Source organism: Oryza brachyantha, chromosome 12 (genome assembly GCF_000231095.2).
Source record: "Oryza brachyantha chromosome 12, ObraRS2, whole genome shotgun sequence".
Classification (NCBI taxonomy): Eukaryota; Viridiplantae; Streptophyta; class Magnoliopsida; order Poales; family Poaceae; genus Oryza; species Oryza brachyantha.
The window spans coordinates 13,122,394-13,138,369 of NC_023174.2; the positions used below are offsets into that span (position 1 = coordinate 13,122,394).

At 37.8% G+C, this 15,976-nt stretch overlaps 1 protein-coding gene and 1 long non-coding RNA gene across 2 annotated transcripts; both read left to right on the top strand.

Moving 5' to 3' along the window:
- The first annotated feature begins 4,838 nt into the window (after positions 1–4,838).
- Positions 4,839–9,022, top strand: LOC102713427 (E3 ubiquitin-protein ligase MIEL1-like). Its single transcript, XM_006664016.3, has 12 exons — positions 4,839–5,004; positions 5,236–5,323; positions 5,878–5,922; positions 6,019–6,051; positions 6,144–6,221; positions 6,311–6,354; positions 6,429–6,469; positions 6,930–7,012; positions 7,077–7,168; positions 7,277–7,346; positions 7,642–7,680; positions 8,385–9,022. The coding sequence occupies exons 1-12, from the start codon at positions 4,922–4,924 to the stop codon at positions 8,553–8,555; spliced, it is 867 nt and encodes a 288-aa protein (XP_006664079.1). The 5' UTR covers positions 4,839–4,921; the 3' UTR covers positions 8,556–9,022.
- A 1,579-nt stretch (positions 9,023–10,601) lies between these two features.
- Positions 10,602–13,674, top strand: LOC107305407. The gene is made up of 3 exons (XR_001551558.2): positions 10,602–10,922; positions 11,157–11,375; positions 12,498–13,674. It is a non-coding gene; the product is annotated as an uncharacterized LOC107305407 (long non-coding RNA).
- Positions 13,675–15,976: the final 2,302 nt, after the last annotated feature.

A 15,976-nucleotide genomic window follows, 5' to 3' on the forward strand; every position in this document is an offset into this window, starting at 1 on the left:
ACGGATGGATTTGGATACATTGACGTCAGTAGGGTAAAACGGTAAAGTTAGCTACATAGAACAGTGACTCTAGGAGGTTTATAAGCCATTTGAAAACGAGACTGGGGACAGAGAAGCGGATCATATGACTTTTAAGTTAAAAGGGAGGTTGTCTCTAATATATGGGGGCTCCATAGGCTACATATCAGTGTCCTAAGTGCCTCTGGCTTAATGTAAGAGGAACTCGTTCCGATATAGACTAGTAAGGTGCGGTGAGCATAGTAAAAGAATCGGACTGGACATCTACTCGTTCTGGCCGTCGTTTCATCGGTTCACCGGTTAAGCCACTGGTTTTTATTGATTAATATGTAATTTAAGTTATATTATTTTAATATACAACCATCATAAATTAAATAAATATATCTATTATTACATGACCATACTATCAAAAGAGTAATTATGGTATAGTAACCTAATAAATTCATAATACAATACTTAAAAAATCAGTTCAATTTCAAAAACTATCCGGTTTCAGCTTTTTACCAATTCAATTATAGAGATGGTCTTTGACCAAACGACAAACGACTAAGGTTGTCGGTTCCGATATTTGATTCAACCATCGGTTGGTCCTATTTTTTGCACTATGACGGTGAGGAGAGAAGAGAGAAGAGAGCGTGGGAGGGGCAGCCAAAGCATACTGGAGACAATGACAACGAGTATTTCAACGATCCCTTCATCTTTCCAATCATCGGTGACACCCGAACTCCAACAAATAAAATGCGTGTTGGAAAATATATTAACTTCTAGCATTTAAAATATGTTCCACGACATATCAACTTCTACGTCTACATTCTCTTTTTATCCAAACACAAACTTTCACCACTAAATTTTTCCTAATATTTTCTTTTCAACTAATAACGACTCTCAATCATGTAATCTTATCAACTTAGGCCATGCTCGGTAGCAAGGTAAGTTAAGCACACAAAAAATATAAAGTAATAAATTAGCACATGATTATTAATTATAATTTTAAAAATTGAAAAAATAAATTAATATGATTTTTTAATGTAACTTTCCAATAGATTTTTTTTGGCAAAAAAAGTATCTTTTAGCGGTTCGGAAAGCGTACGCGTGAAAAAAGAGAAAAACTGTCATAGTTATCCCACCGAACTAAAGCGGCCTTAGACATGCTATACTAACTATAGATCTTATATTATATGATGGAAGGAGCATATGAATTCTTAGGGGGAGAAAGCATGAACCACATGACCGAGGGTGATTGTTTGGCCAAACAAACTAATTGTAAACAGAAGATAATTTATAAATAAAATATTTATATATATTATATATATATATATTATATACATACATACTAGCAAAATGCCCGTGCGTTGCAACAAAAGTTTAGAAAATTATAAAAATGTTTGATTAACACATGCTTGTTTAAAGATTATAGCTGACATGTAATGTCATAAAGAGAGATATTAACTACCAACACTTTCAAATATACCAGTAACAGGGGTTGGAACGGGATATTTGAGAATAGTAAATTGTTGCAAATGGAAGCTGATAATTGAAAGTAGTAAATTGTACTCAACATGTACAGCCAAAAATGGGAATTAAACATTTAATTGATGATCACATGACTTTTGCTGTGTACAATAGGTTTGTAGTAATATCAAATAACTAAATAACTATTTTTATTGTTGAATATTGCTAATACATTTAAGAATTTCTTGTACACCGTAAGGAATGTTGATTTCACCCTCGTTCTGCTTATACGTCAACAGATGTGCTAAAAAATGTTTTCTTTGTTCGTATTCATAGCCATCCTGCAAATATTTTTACATATGTAAAATCAAGGTTGACATCTTATTTTAAATAATAGTATTTAATGGAGATTGGTAGTATATGATACTGACCTTTAAAACCGGAAGGTGTAATTCTGAATCCGTCCACGTGCGCATAAAAAGGAAAACAAGATAACCATATAGCTCGCTGATAAATTAAATTGTTAGCTATCTTTATGCTAGAAAATTAAACTGCTGTAGATATAATTAATAAATATCAATTGGTTTTAAAGAAACTTACTTGTTGTGAGTTGGAATATTTGATACGATATCTAGTTCCACTCGTTTTCCACACGCACAATTTCCAAAGAGTGTATTTTTTACAAAATTTTCTATAGAAAAGTTACTTTTAAAAAATCATATTCATCTATTTTATATTTTTTTAATAATTATTTTATATTAATTAATCAGCTAGCTGCAGTTAATCAAGTCGCAAAAAAAATAACAGTCAAGTTGCCTGACCTAGGATTTGAATAAGGAACCTGTTGACTGCAGGAGGAGAGCCATCTCCACCATGCCATTGTTGCTTGCTTTGTTCTTGAGCTTAAGCATATTACTCTGCTTGTCGTGCGGACACACAGGGAAGACAAAGGAATTAGGGACGTTGCTGCTGCTGATGACGTCATCATGATGTATTGCTAACGTCATCACGAACGGACCAAATTCCCCGACGGAATCATTACCGCCTTTTATAATAGTATAGAGCTTAACGAACTAAAAAATAAAATTTAAAAATAAACAAATATAAGCTTAAAAATTTAAATTTTGTTTTACCCGTATAAATAAAGGGAAAAGACAAGAGCTTGAGCCAATCAAGCGGTGGAATAAAATAAAATAAGCCAGCGGAGCCGAGGGAAGATGCATGCATGAGATGGCATGGCATGGCATGGCGGCAAAATGGGATGAATGATCGATCCGTCGCCTCAGCCGGTGGCGCTGGGCTCGTGCAGCCCATGCCGTGCGTGCGCATCTCGTCGTCGTCTTCTTTTCTTTTCCGTTGTCCCCGTTGTCACCTGCCATCAGCGAAATCACCCACATCTTCCAGAGTTCCCAAGTAGAGTAGTCCTGTTTCGGTTCCAAAAATATTTAAGAGAGATGACGGTTATACATTTAAATTATTAACCATAGTCTAATTATAAAATAAATTTTAGATTTTGACCGAAAACCGTGAGACAAACTTTTCAAGTCTAATTAATTCATCATTAGCACATATTGGCGACTGTAGCACTTATAGCTAATAATCATATACTAGTTAGACTTAAAACATTCGTCTCACGATTTCTTCCGTAAATATGTAATTAGTTTTATTGTTTATATATATTTAATATTTTATTTAAGTGTTTAAAGATTTGATGTGATGTTTTAAAAAAAGTTTTTACTAGCAACTAAAATAGGCCGAGAGAAGGGCCTCACCTGCCTGCCTGACCTGACTGGAGTCGATCTGGAGACCAGAAGAGATAGACCTGCTGGCACCGGCAGCTCTGCCCTCTCACCACCTGAATTTTGTTACTGTGTGCCGCTTGTTGTATTGTATATCTAAATACACACTTGTATTTTTTTCGTTTCCGCTTATACGTATAAGTTAAAATTTAAATTTTTAACCTTAAACTTAGAGCTGATTTTTGACTTTATTTATTACAGTTTATTTTTCATCCTTGGTTCTTGAATATGTATATAAACATTTTATTTACAAATTTTTTTCGATTGTAATCATACCGTATGGCTTTTTTATGAAAAAAACACCCATACAGTTCAAATTTAAACCATGTGGTTGTATTTATTATAGAACAACTATAGTATTTATAAACTACTCCATCCGTCCTAAAATGAGACAATTTTTCAGTTTTTAGATACAATGTTTGACTCTTTGTCTTATTTTAGAAAAACTACGATTTTTTATATTTATTAGATAATAAAACATAAATACTACTTTACGTGTGACTATTTTTTAAATTTTTAATAAAATTTTTTAAATAGGATGGATGGTCAAACGCTGGACACAGAACTCAAAAATAGTTTCTTTCTAGGACAGAGGGAGTATTTCTCTGTGCTTATACTTGTAAACGAACCATTCATCCTAAACGGTTGCAAAGAACGGCACACATCGCTATTTACATCATAAAAGAACCATACTAGAGATGTCATGACTCATGAGAGTTCCGTAGACAATAAACATTATAGAAAATCAAGTTATTGCTCCCCTCCTAAAATATAACATTTCTCATACAAATTTAAACTAAAGGCAAGATATTTGATTTTTTTCCTCTCCATAAATTGGCGATTTAATTGTTTCACATGCATTAACTCATATGATCCCGATATACTATGCTCACGAGTGTCCACATAATTAAAGTGACAATGAAAATTACATGTTTGGGATACAGAGAGTTGTAGATTATAACGCATTGTCTTCGTCGAAATGATTTATGGGGAAATCTATGGAGTATATTCATAGACCTATATGACACCTATCATTTACAGTAGCAACTTTATATTAAGACAAAATTTAAATTTTAAAACTTAATTTATGATTTTTCATCATGGTTTATTCTATATGTTTTTCTTTTGTATCGCTGTGTATATGTTTATAAGCGTTTTAGCTGCAAATTATTTTCTGTTTGTCGAAACACGATTTTGTTTTTTTCTTCAAAAAACAAAACAATGAGAACCTAAATGTGTGATAAATAATTTGATAAAAAAATGTATGTGTCAGCTCCATTGAAAAACAGTCTCGATATATGTACGATCTAATTATACTACCTATATATGAAATAATTAGATAAAGAGGATTACGTGAGTGCCACTGCAACCTTGCAGTGAACGAATTACATCGCATCGCATGAAAGTTAGAACGGTTGAATCGTAACTATAACAATTTTCTTGGAAAACCACCTCCATGTCAAATCCATGACCTTTTTCCTCAAAATCCATTTTTCTTTCCCCATCTCCGTCAGATTGGGCACATGGGCCGCAGTTAATGCAGAGGTGGACCCCACCCGCAACCCGATAAAACTCTCGTCTTTCCGGACTCCTTATTTTACATCCGGGGTCCCTCGCCGCCGCCGCCGCCGACGCCGACGCCGACGGGGAGGATGGGAGGGGCGCGCTTCCCCGGTGAGGAGGACGAGGCGGGCGACGGAGTCCCCCTCCGCGACGTCGGCAAGATGGAGCACGGGTGACCTCCGCGGCCTCCTCCTCCCTCTCCTCCTCTCCTTTTTGTTTGGTTGCTTCGGATCGGAATGGCCCGGAGCTCGCTGCCGCGGCGGCGTTTTTTTGTGCTTTTGTTGCGTCGAATTTCCCTTTTTTGGGATTTTGTTGATCTGTGCTTTGCTTTGGTTTTGCTCGATTTTAGTACTGAGTGAATCCGCTCCCCTCCCTCCTCCCCTCTCCTCTGTTGGTTCTGCAGGTGCGAGCATTACAGGAGGAGATGCAAGATCGTGGCGCCCTGCTGCAACGAGGTCTTCCCTTGCCGCCATTGCCACAACGAGGCCACGGTAACCGCGATGATCCGTGCTCTAAGTTGCTCTATCCGTTCTGCTGTTTGGGAGGACTTGTGGGATGCTAAATGTTCAGTTAGTTAGTGCTGTGCCATCCAATTAGTTGATCCTAGCAAGGGGAAGCATGTATGATGCAGAGGTAGTTTTTTGGCTGTCTGGACGAGGAAACTAGAACATTAGATCCCCAATTTGTCCAAACATGAGTCCTGAATGAAGCTGACTAGTTTGAGCTCCTTGGTACGTACTAATTGGTAATCTACCATTTTGGAAAAACTTTGTTTTGCTTCAGTACCATGTATGATAAGGACTTGTTTGGATAAGGAAAAAAAGTAAATGAACTGCATCCAACACAGGAACTTGCTTTAAAATCATTTGGGAACAAGCACACGCGGATGGAATTTTTGTAATCCCTTGCAAAAGTTGAAACTGAAGCTATTACTATTATGTTGATGATGTGTAAAGATAAGCTAAAGAGAAACTCTGTTCTAACCGCATTATGCTCTGTTGAGTGTAAGTAGTTTTGATGGCATTGATATTGTTTTTCATTGTAGGCTTCAGGTGATCGGCATACCATTTGTCGCCAGGATGTTGAAAAAGTATACCTCTCATGCCGTCTCTAGTTTGTTTTCAACAATTAACAGACTTTATTAGGTCCAGAAATTCTGTAAGGCTAACTTTATTCTTTCCTGCAGGTAGTATGTTTACTTTGTGATACCAAACAGCCGGTAGGACCTAATTGCTAGAAGCTATTTTTTCAGTACCAGTGTCACATGAGGAGACCATTATATACATACACTGACTTTATTTTGTTTTTCAGGTGTCACAAGTCTGCATAAGCTGTGGGGTCAATATGGGGGAGTACTTTTGTGATGTATGCAAGTTTTATGACGATGATGTATGTTCTCACATTTGGTTTCTGTAGTTATATGCCTTTTGGGTGGTCCTTATCCATTCACAGCTGATGCATTGGTCTTTTTGCCACAGACAGAAAAAGGGCAGTTTCATTGCTACGATTGTGGCATATGCAGGTGAGCATGAAACAATAGTTCAGAAATACCTTGTGAAACAAAGATCTAACTCTGTATGTGCTTTAATCAACCAGGGTTGGTGGCAAGGAGAATTACTTCCACTGCACAAAGTGTGGTATGCGTTATCTGGACTAGTTTGATATGCTCACTTTTAGATATATCTTTCTAATTTGTGTTGATATCGTGCTAATATTTTTGTCCTTTTGGGTAATCTACATGATGAATTGGGAAAATTTCTATTCAATGAATTGCATTTGAAGGCTATGCACTTCTTAACTGCTTAAAGACCACTGCATATAACCATCATATATTGCCAAAATAAGTATTAGAAGTCATTCTTTGTAACTAATGAGTGTGGTATGTAGATCATGTCAGCATGCCATAAATGTGATCACAATCTGGAGGAATCATATTGCATTTAGGTGATGGTAAATTTAGAAATTATAAAAAAGTTCCCCATATGGTTTATTGCATAGCTCTCTATCCAAAAGAAAAAACATAAATATGATGACTCAATTTTTTTCTGGTGATAGTTATGCGTAATATTTATTAATTAGTTTTACTGCAATTTGTAGGGTCTTGTTATGCTGTTGCTCTGCGTGACAACCATCATTGTGTGGAGAACTCAATGAGGCAGAATTGCCCAATTTGTTATGAGGTAACTTTGAGAACTTGCACTCTTCCTGACTAGCAAGATGATAAAACTGGAATTTCCTGTGCAGTATCTATTTGATTCATTGAAAGGAACACGAGTTCTTGATTGTGGACACACGATGCACATGGACTGCTTTTCTGAGATGGTGCATCATAACAAGTAAATCCCTCCACTTATTGCCATTATTCATTTCTTAATACTTCTGTGACACCATAATTACTTGCCTTTTTTTGGAGGCTTAACTAGTTGGCTATTTGGCTTACACAGGTATACTTGTCCAATATGCTCCAAGACAGCTCTTGACATGACACATCACTGGGCATTGTTAGACCAAGAGGTATTGATAATTTCTTTTCTACAGGTTATATGTAAAGAGGCATGGTCAAACAAACTTGGTAATGACTAATGACTGAAAAACAAGCATATTCACACTGCAGTGCATGAAATAAGAAGAAACATTATTAGAACAAAACTAGTTGATGATCTACTGGCAGACAAGCTGGGTAGAGTAAAAGCTACTCAGGCAGACTGGCACTCCACAAGCATCTTTCTCTCATGCTGACAATTATGATGTTTTCTTTTAGAATGTTTTGGTGCTTTCTTAAATAACAAAATGATGTTTTCTTTTGTAGATTGAAGCAACAATTATGCCTCCAGTGTACCGATACAAGGTATTCTTTTCTTTTTGGACTTACTTCACAGTCCAACCTGCTTCCATTGCCAGACTGAAGGTTATGCTAGTCAACTGGTAGTAGTTAATAAGAATATACTCTCTCCATTTCATAATGTAAGATTTTTTAGCCTTACCTAATTTCATATGGATGCTAATGCATCTAGACATATATAAATCATATACATGGATCAATGAATTAATCTAGTTAAGGCTAAAAAGTTAAATAATATGAAACAGAGGTAGGCCACGTTTTTCTCCCCCTATTACTAACCTAGATTCTTCCGTTTTTCGTGCACACGCTTCCCGAATTGCTAAACGGTGTGTTTTTTGCGAAAATTTTCTATAGGAAAGTTGCTTTAAAAATCATATTAATCTATTTTATAATTTTTTTATAACTAATAATTAATTAATCATGTAGCAACCTATTACTACGTTTTTACGCACCTGATAATTAACCTACAGCCGAACGCAGCCGTAGTATGTTTCTCAGTTCTAAGGTTCAGAACTGACCCTGAAACCTTTTTCTGCTGCCCACTACTATATTTGGCAAATTATCCATTTTCAATTAAAGATGCAACAAAACCAGGAAACTTCATTGTAACATATACTGCTGATGATTACTATCATCATAAATCACACAAAATATGACAATACCCAGATTTAAGCTAACAGTTAGTTTTTCTCTCGTCCTCAAATTGCTAGGTTTGGGTGCTCTGTAATGACTGCAACAAGGTCTCAGAAGTGAACTTCCATGTGATTGGCCATAAGTGCAGCCACTGCAACTCGTACAACACTCGATCAACATCACGGCCTGTGGATTCATCAGGAAGCAGCTCTCCATCAACATCAGATTCATCTGAAAACAATCCATAGGTAACAACAGGCCATGTTGGTTTTGCCCACCAGATCTACATTTCACATAATCAACCCCAGATTCATACATACAACAAGTAGTAGAAGGAACATTGTTTTGCGGCGAGCCTATGAAGTACACCAACAACGCCATGACCGGCTGGCCCCTGCCATTTCTTCAAGATTCAATTGACTGCTTGAATCTCCATGTGTTGGAACTGCTACTAGACCAAAAACACACACACACTATGATGATTATACCGGATGTTGTGTTGAATCTTTATCACAGCTATGGCTGTTATAACTGTGGGTGAAAATGAAACCCATCATGTTACCCAGGAGCTAAATCTTGATTTTTGCAATCCATCCAATCCATAGAAAACGGGTATATGCTTATACTACGTGGGATACTTGATATTGTGAATTTGTGATGGTTCAGATTTGCCGCAGTGAGGCAGCAAGTGAACAATCTACCGAAGATTCAATGAGCTGATAACCATTTTAATTAGACTTCATTAAACAATAATATTAAAAAAAGTTCTCTTATCAAGTCACACGCAGAAATTTTTTTATTAAATAAACTTTTTTAGAAAGTAATTTTTTTTATTAAACCACCGGGCAAAAATTTTCCAAAACTAAACCTTTTGGCTTGTGGTGGCAATGCTGCCACGGTGGCAATGCTGCCACGTAGCCTACGTGACTATTGCTACGCCATCGCGCCAATGTTGGTGGCGTGGCCAAAAGGTTTATACGATAAAAATATTTTTCTCGAAAGTTTAGTAATAAAATTATTTATTAAAAATGTTTAAAAAATAAAAAAAATTTAAACACAGCCATCAAACTTTTCTGTCGTACGTATGAAGGTAGTGATCCAATATGGTGGGTTTAGGGCTGGATAACGAGCCAGCTCGGCTTGGTTCGGCTCGTTAAGATAACGAGTTGGCTCGGCTCGTTATCATAACGAGCTAAAAACCCAGCTCGGCTCGACTCGTTATAAAGCTCGAGCTGGCTTATTAGGCTCGTGAGCCATGCATAAAAAGTTAACCTAAATAATTTTTCAATAGGTTATATAAGCAAATTTTCATTTCAAACATGCAAATCATATGAAATTGATTTAAATATTAAATTTTAAACCAACAAATCCATAGTAAACCTATGAAGTACTGAACACATGCATTCCAGGGTGAAATCAATGAACGACGATAAATCTTGTGTCTTTGGTCTAGCTCGTTAGGCTCACGAGCCAGCTCGAGCTGGCTCGTTATCTCTAACGAGCTAAAATACTAGCTCGGCTCGTTAGAAAAATGAAACGAGCCGAGCCGGTTTGTCACGATTCAAGCGAGCTAACGAGCCACGAGCTTTATGTTCAGCCCTAGGTGGGTTGGATTTTAGGGCACCTTTGAAATGCAGGAATGGAATAGACGGAGGAATAGAAATAACATAAGAGTTTTGATAGTAATGTCAAACCAGAGAATATGAACATAAAGTTATAATGAAAATGGAAGCAAACTTGATAGGACTAACTTAAGGATCCTTGTTATCAACCTTTATCAACAATGGATTAAGTTAAGACTCGACTCGGCGATGAGTTGAGGTCCAAAATGTTTATGGATGCCAGATGACAAAATTAAATGCAACGCGTCATATGTTGGATAGATACAGTACATGAGAGATATTCACGATGGACTTCATTTGGCGGTATACAAAGGTACAGAAAAAAGGGGGCTTTTACAAATTTATTATTGTATTTTTCTAAATTACAAGAATGCCACTAGCATTTTTATAATATTCCAGCGGTAGTTTCAAACCAATGGCAAATTCAGGTAAAAAGAAGAAGAGAAGAGTGAGAGTGGAGACGGCCCAAGGCAGGGGGAATAATTAACTTTTTGTCACTCTTAGAAATGCTGCTAAGATATTTGCCACTAGGTCCACATATCGTAGACACATGAGGGCCCACATGTCATAGATAGCGAGTGACAAATATGTTATATGCCATTTTTAGAAGTGGCAAAAAGTTAAATGCCTCAAGGCAGGGAGGCCCAAACCTCAATTCGTCCATCCCTCAATTCGTCCGGCCCAGCCAGACGGTGGCCTTGGCAGGCGGCACTGCAGCTTCGATCCGGGCGGCGCGGCATCAGCTCCGGCGCGCCGTGGGAGGGAAGAGCGGCGACCCGACGAGCTACAGGATCCAGGCCACGCCGAGGCTGTCTCGCTCTACGTTAACCATGATTTCGTGTGCTATGTTTTGTCGCAGCGGGAGGAGGTGGTGGTGGAGCTCGAGAGGGGGGGACCTCAAGGTGTTCGACGATTTGCTCAAGTGGGCGTCGCGCGTGGAGAAACATCAAACTTCCACATGGTTTTTGGGCTAGCCATGGTAGAAGACTGAAGGTGATCATCCTGGTTCTTTCTTCCTGCTTCAGCAGGCAATTCACATGAACAGTTTGAGCATAGAAACATCATAAACATATCTGAAATTTTGCCATAAGCTATTCTGTGTCTCCACCAATGGACTTAGCAATTTAGCATCATGCTCACACTTGAGAGATGTGTATTGAATCCATGCCATGACTAAGTGAGTTACTATAAGACAAACCCAAAGTTAGTGATTGCTAGCATGTTCAGGTTGGTTTCATGAGACTGGCTGCAGTACTGAAGAATCAAATTAAAGTGAATACTTCAGTGTGTTTCTTGCGACGCACTGCGTTACACGTTGATTCCAGGGGATCCTCTGAAGGCGTGGTGCACCACTGCTTTGACATACAGCAACGCGCTTGATGCCGAGCGGGTACCGTCATCCTGTCGAGGCATCGTGCGTGCAGTTCGTCATCGAATCAATCCAAGGTACCCATCCTCCTCCTTTCAGCGTCAACGATTGTACAATCTAGTATGGTGCATTGATTCTCTGTACACAGCTCTAGTGACACCGTATTGATTGATAATGGTGTGCATATATAAAAGGCATTTGGAAGCCAAGGGGAGGTATTAGCTCTGACATTTGGGGCCTCTGATCAAGTACAAATCCTGTGGGGAGACTTTATGGTCACTCTGTTAGCGCCATGGATTTGAAAGATTGGATGCTTCAGTTTCAGTTTGGGATTACATCTGCATATATTTGATAGTTAATTTTCCATATTCTCTATGCCTTTCTTCTTATCCTTTTTGCATTCGCGCATGCATCCTTTCGTGTCAGCGATGCATTTGAAGATTGAGAAAATGCTATCCTTTGAACAGACTGTGGTGCTCAAATACCATGGCTCTTTCACAAAAACATTACGCGTATTGAAAGAACAAAAGAAAGAAGCATCCCAATCAATACATCACATCGAAAGAGGATTTGCTGAAGGTAAAGATGAGAGGATGATAGAGCCAATAGGAATTATATTCATCTAGTCGAGATAATGTTCAAATTGGAGTTTTAAGTCATTAAATTGGATATGTGATATGTTAGGATCTGGGACTGCAAATTGCTGAGCTAGCCTGGTTTAGGTTTCAGGTAAGGTGGCTCATGCTCATGCCTATCAGAAAATAGAGCTTGTTAGGTCTCCCACTTGCACAAATGGCATGGCGCAGGCCAAAGCATAAGATCCTCTTAAGGTGTCGGCACATCATGGACTGACTTTAAGGCATATTGCTGCAATGTAGGTTAGGTCTTGTTTTGCACATGTTAAAGAATCATGGGTACAGTGTCGAAATGCAATAACAAGTACAGTGCTGAAATGCACTCTCACACAGCTGCAATTAATACTACACCAGATAATGAAAATACAGAAGTAAATATTAATTTAGTAATACTAGCTACATTTACTACAATTTGAGCAACAGTTGTACAAGATCCAGTGCTTGAACCTAGCATGAAATAATTAAGCTATAGTTGTTGTCACATACGTAAACCTCAGAATTTTATTCTGGTGCAACGAAGTACCCGAGCTTTATTCTGAGCTAAATCATACATTCTTCTTGCAGGAGCCAAGAGCATTGAATACCCCTTGAGAATGTGAGGAGTCAAGGGCTGATCAAACACCAGAATCATAAGATTCTGGGCTCTGGAGCAGTGGAGATTGCTCTACAGAGCACTAGCTTTTTCTTTCCCCTCTCTTGTTTTACCAGGTGAGAGCTGTCAAGGGAGATATAGAGGATAAGGATATCATTCTCTTGTCCTTGTGCTGGATGTTTGCGTCATGCATTAAAATATATATAAAAAATAAAATAAAATGTCAGATAATATCGTACTTTCTGCTGATGCCTTCAGCATCATACAGGTAGCAACAGTGACATCGCATCTTTTCCTCTCACTCTCTCTCTAACCTTGTTAGCTTTAGCCCTTAGAGAAGTTTTGCAGGAGGAATTCAGCGAGGATATTGAAAAGCAAGATTGCACCGTCGGATTTCGGCATCGCAGCGCCTCATATCTGATAAGGTCAGGCCGATGATGATGTGGTTTGCAAAGCAGAGGCAGCTAAATCTTCAGGAAAAAAAAAGCAGGCAAGTTGGACATATTCCGTGCCACCGATAAGGTAGAGAGAGCGAGCTGTGCATGCTGGATGCTATTCTGAACCTGAGGGCACTGATCCCTGGTTACTTCGAAAGCAACTCGATCAGCTGGCTGGAATCAGTTCCATGTGTCGCAAGATGGAGCGTGGCGGCCGTACCGTCTCAGTATTGGCCGTCGCCGTCGGTTATTGTCGTCGTTCGCCGACAAATTCTCTGTAGAAATGTGCTTGGAGTTGAAGAGTAGCTAAGCTGGCACCATGGTATTTTCAGGCCGAAGTATAGGCATGCACTGGTATAGTACTGGTATCACACTGTATCTGGTCTCACCAATGCAAATTTGCAATCTAGGACTTTCAGTCATCTAGCTAGCACATGCATTGCAAGGTTGTGCTTCCATATCTTTGTCACTGTAGGCATATATTTGTGCATTACTCATCCTGATCATTGACTCAATATGTGATCTGATCAAGAAACAGAAAAGGGGAGATACTGATATATGGAATATATCTTGTATATGATGATTGTGTTACTCTACTAAGCTTTGTGCTTGTAGAAATACCAAGCAATTGGTGTGCTGCTGTAATTGGTCAAAAGGATTATACTCCACATGTATGATTGTACCTAACTGATCACAGTACTTTCTTCAGTCACAAAAGCATACCATTTTAGATGTCTCTATATTAATGCAAAATATTTGAAAATCCGATAAAATATTATTAATATTATTATTATTCAGTGGTTTTAAAGTTTAACTTCAAACACATCAGAAATGACATAAGATTGTGGAAGCCTCTAGAACAAACTAGCTCCAGTACTTATGTTATCTTTACCTAAGCATCAGAAGGAGCGATGAACAACAACCAGTCTGCCTCACTGTCCCTGTTGACCCTGAACTCCAGCTAGAACAATATCTTGATGAGATTCTAATTAAGCTAGAAAATCTCATCAGATTGAGCATCTTTACACACGTAGTCACGTCAAGTACTACATCATTCGATTCTGGCCCGTATGGATGAATGCCGTCGATCGCTATCCTCTGGCCACGTGTTGCACAACTGAAGTATACATAGTACGTACTCTGGCTAATACTAGTCTCTTATGACTCACTTGATCATCATTTGTCAAAGAGGCATGTAGAGCATCTTGATTATATACTACATATTCAATCAAATAGATGTCACTTTAGAGGTTGACATGGTCTCCACTACAAAGCCAAGTTAGAACAAACTATGAGAAAGTGCAGCATAGAGTACAACTCATAGTAAACCAAAACAAACTAGTCATAAACAGTGGCGGATCAAAAAAACATATTAGGAGGAACGGGTGTCTTCTTCAATTTTCTTCCAGACTGCTTCCTAACACCTCAAACCCTTTCTTCCCTTCCGTACTGATAGAAATTTTGTTGGGAGAGCTAAGGGGGCTCCAATGGTACGAATAGAGTAAGAGAGGTTTTAGCCCACCTAGCATAGATGGCAGATCAGCCCCTGGCCATGTATATGGCATAGACATGGTGCAAGAAGTCATGGAGTTCAAATCATAATAAAGTTAAGTCACATAACTATACATGAGGTTTCAATCCTATATAGTTCACCAAGGTTAATAGTTCAATTATAGAGAGGTACCCATGTGCCCTAACCCTTCAATAGAATTAACTACCTGAATTTTGTGCATAATTTTGCATAGATCTAGACTATGGCTTATTTGTTACTGATATCAAGGGAAACATGGTGGATGGATCCTTTTAGCCCTCTCTTTATGATATAATAGATTAGACACATATCAAAGATTCTGAAGGGGCCAGTGATGGTAGTCTCCAACATTTTATCACTCTTGCAAAATTAGAGCAAGTCACTTTATGGAGAAACACAGAAGCACCTCCCTAAATTAGAGGCCCTTTAACTATTACTCGCTCCGTTAATTTAATTTTACAAGGCGTATTTTGATTCCAAAGTATTTGAGAATAAACTTTGACCATTGGTTTATGATGAAATATAATCTTAATAGCTAAATATAGTGTGAAAGCACATTGAGGTATACAAATCTATTGTATAACGCTTATATATACACTAAATATACTTACAGTTTTATTAATTGTTGATCGATCAAAATCTTCAAAGTTTGATTTTTTTTTAAAAAAAAATCAAAATGCACCCTATGAAGAACATATGTATTACATATTATATCACATCCGAGGAAGAAAATAACATTGTTGCATATTTTTATGATAGTAAATTGTGCTCTAATTTCCTGTGCAATAACGCGGTCAGTACTTTGACTAACGCGGTCAGTGAGTGGATATAATTTGTAGTACAATAATTTGTATCAAAACTAGCCCTCATATTTTTGCCTTTTCTTCTGCTTACAAGCCAAACTTTGAATTTTCAACTCTAAATTTAGAGTTGATATATGGGTTCTTTATCGTAGTTTATTATTTAGCCTTTATTCTTAGATCGAAAAATACGTATACAAAAGTTTTATTCATCCCTTGGCTTTTTCCCGCCAAACAATGTCACATCCATTGGCTCTTCTGTAATGTACAGGGCTGCCGTGTGGACAGAGCTTTCTGTCTTCTGCTCTAGTAAGGCCTTGTTTAGTTCCTAAAATTTTTTCCAAAAGCATTATATCGAATTTTTAGATACCTAAATAAAGCATTAAATATATATGAAAAAAAACTAATTGCACAGTTATGAAAGAAATCTTGAAACGAATCTTTTGAGACTATTTAGTCCATAATTAGCCATAAGTGCTACAGTAACCAACATGTGCTAATGGCGGATTAATTAGGCTCAAAAGATTCGTTTCGCGGTTTTTAGGCTAGCCGTGAAATTCGTTTTTTCATTCGTGTCCGAAAACCCCTTCCGATATCCGGTCAAACGTTCGATGTGATGTTTTTACCAAAAAAATTTGACAACTAAACACCATCTAAAATGAATTAGCATTGGATCATAGCAA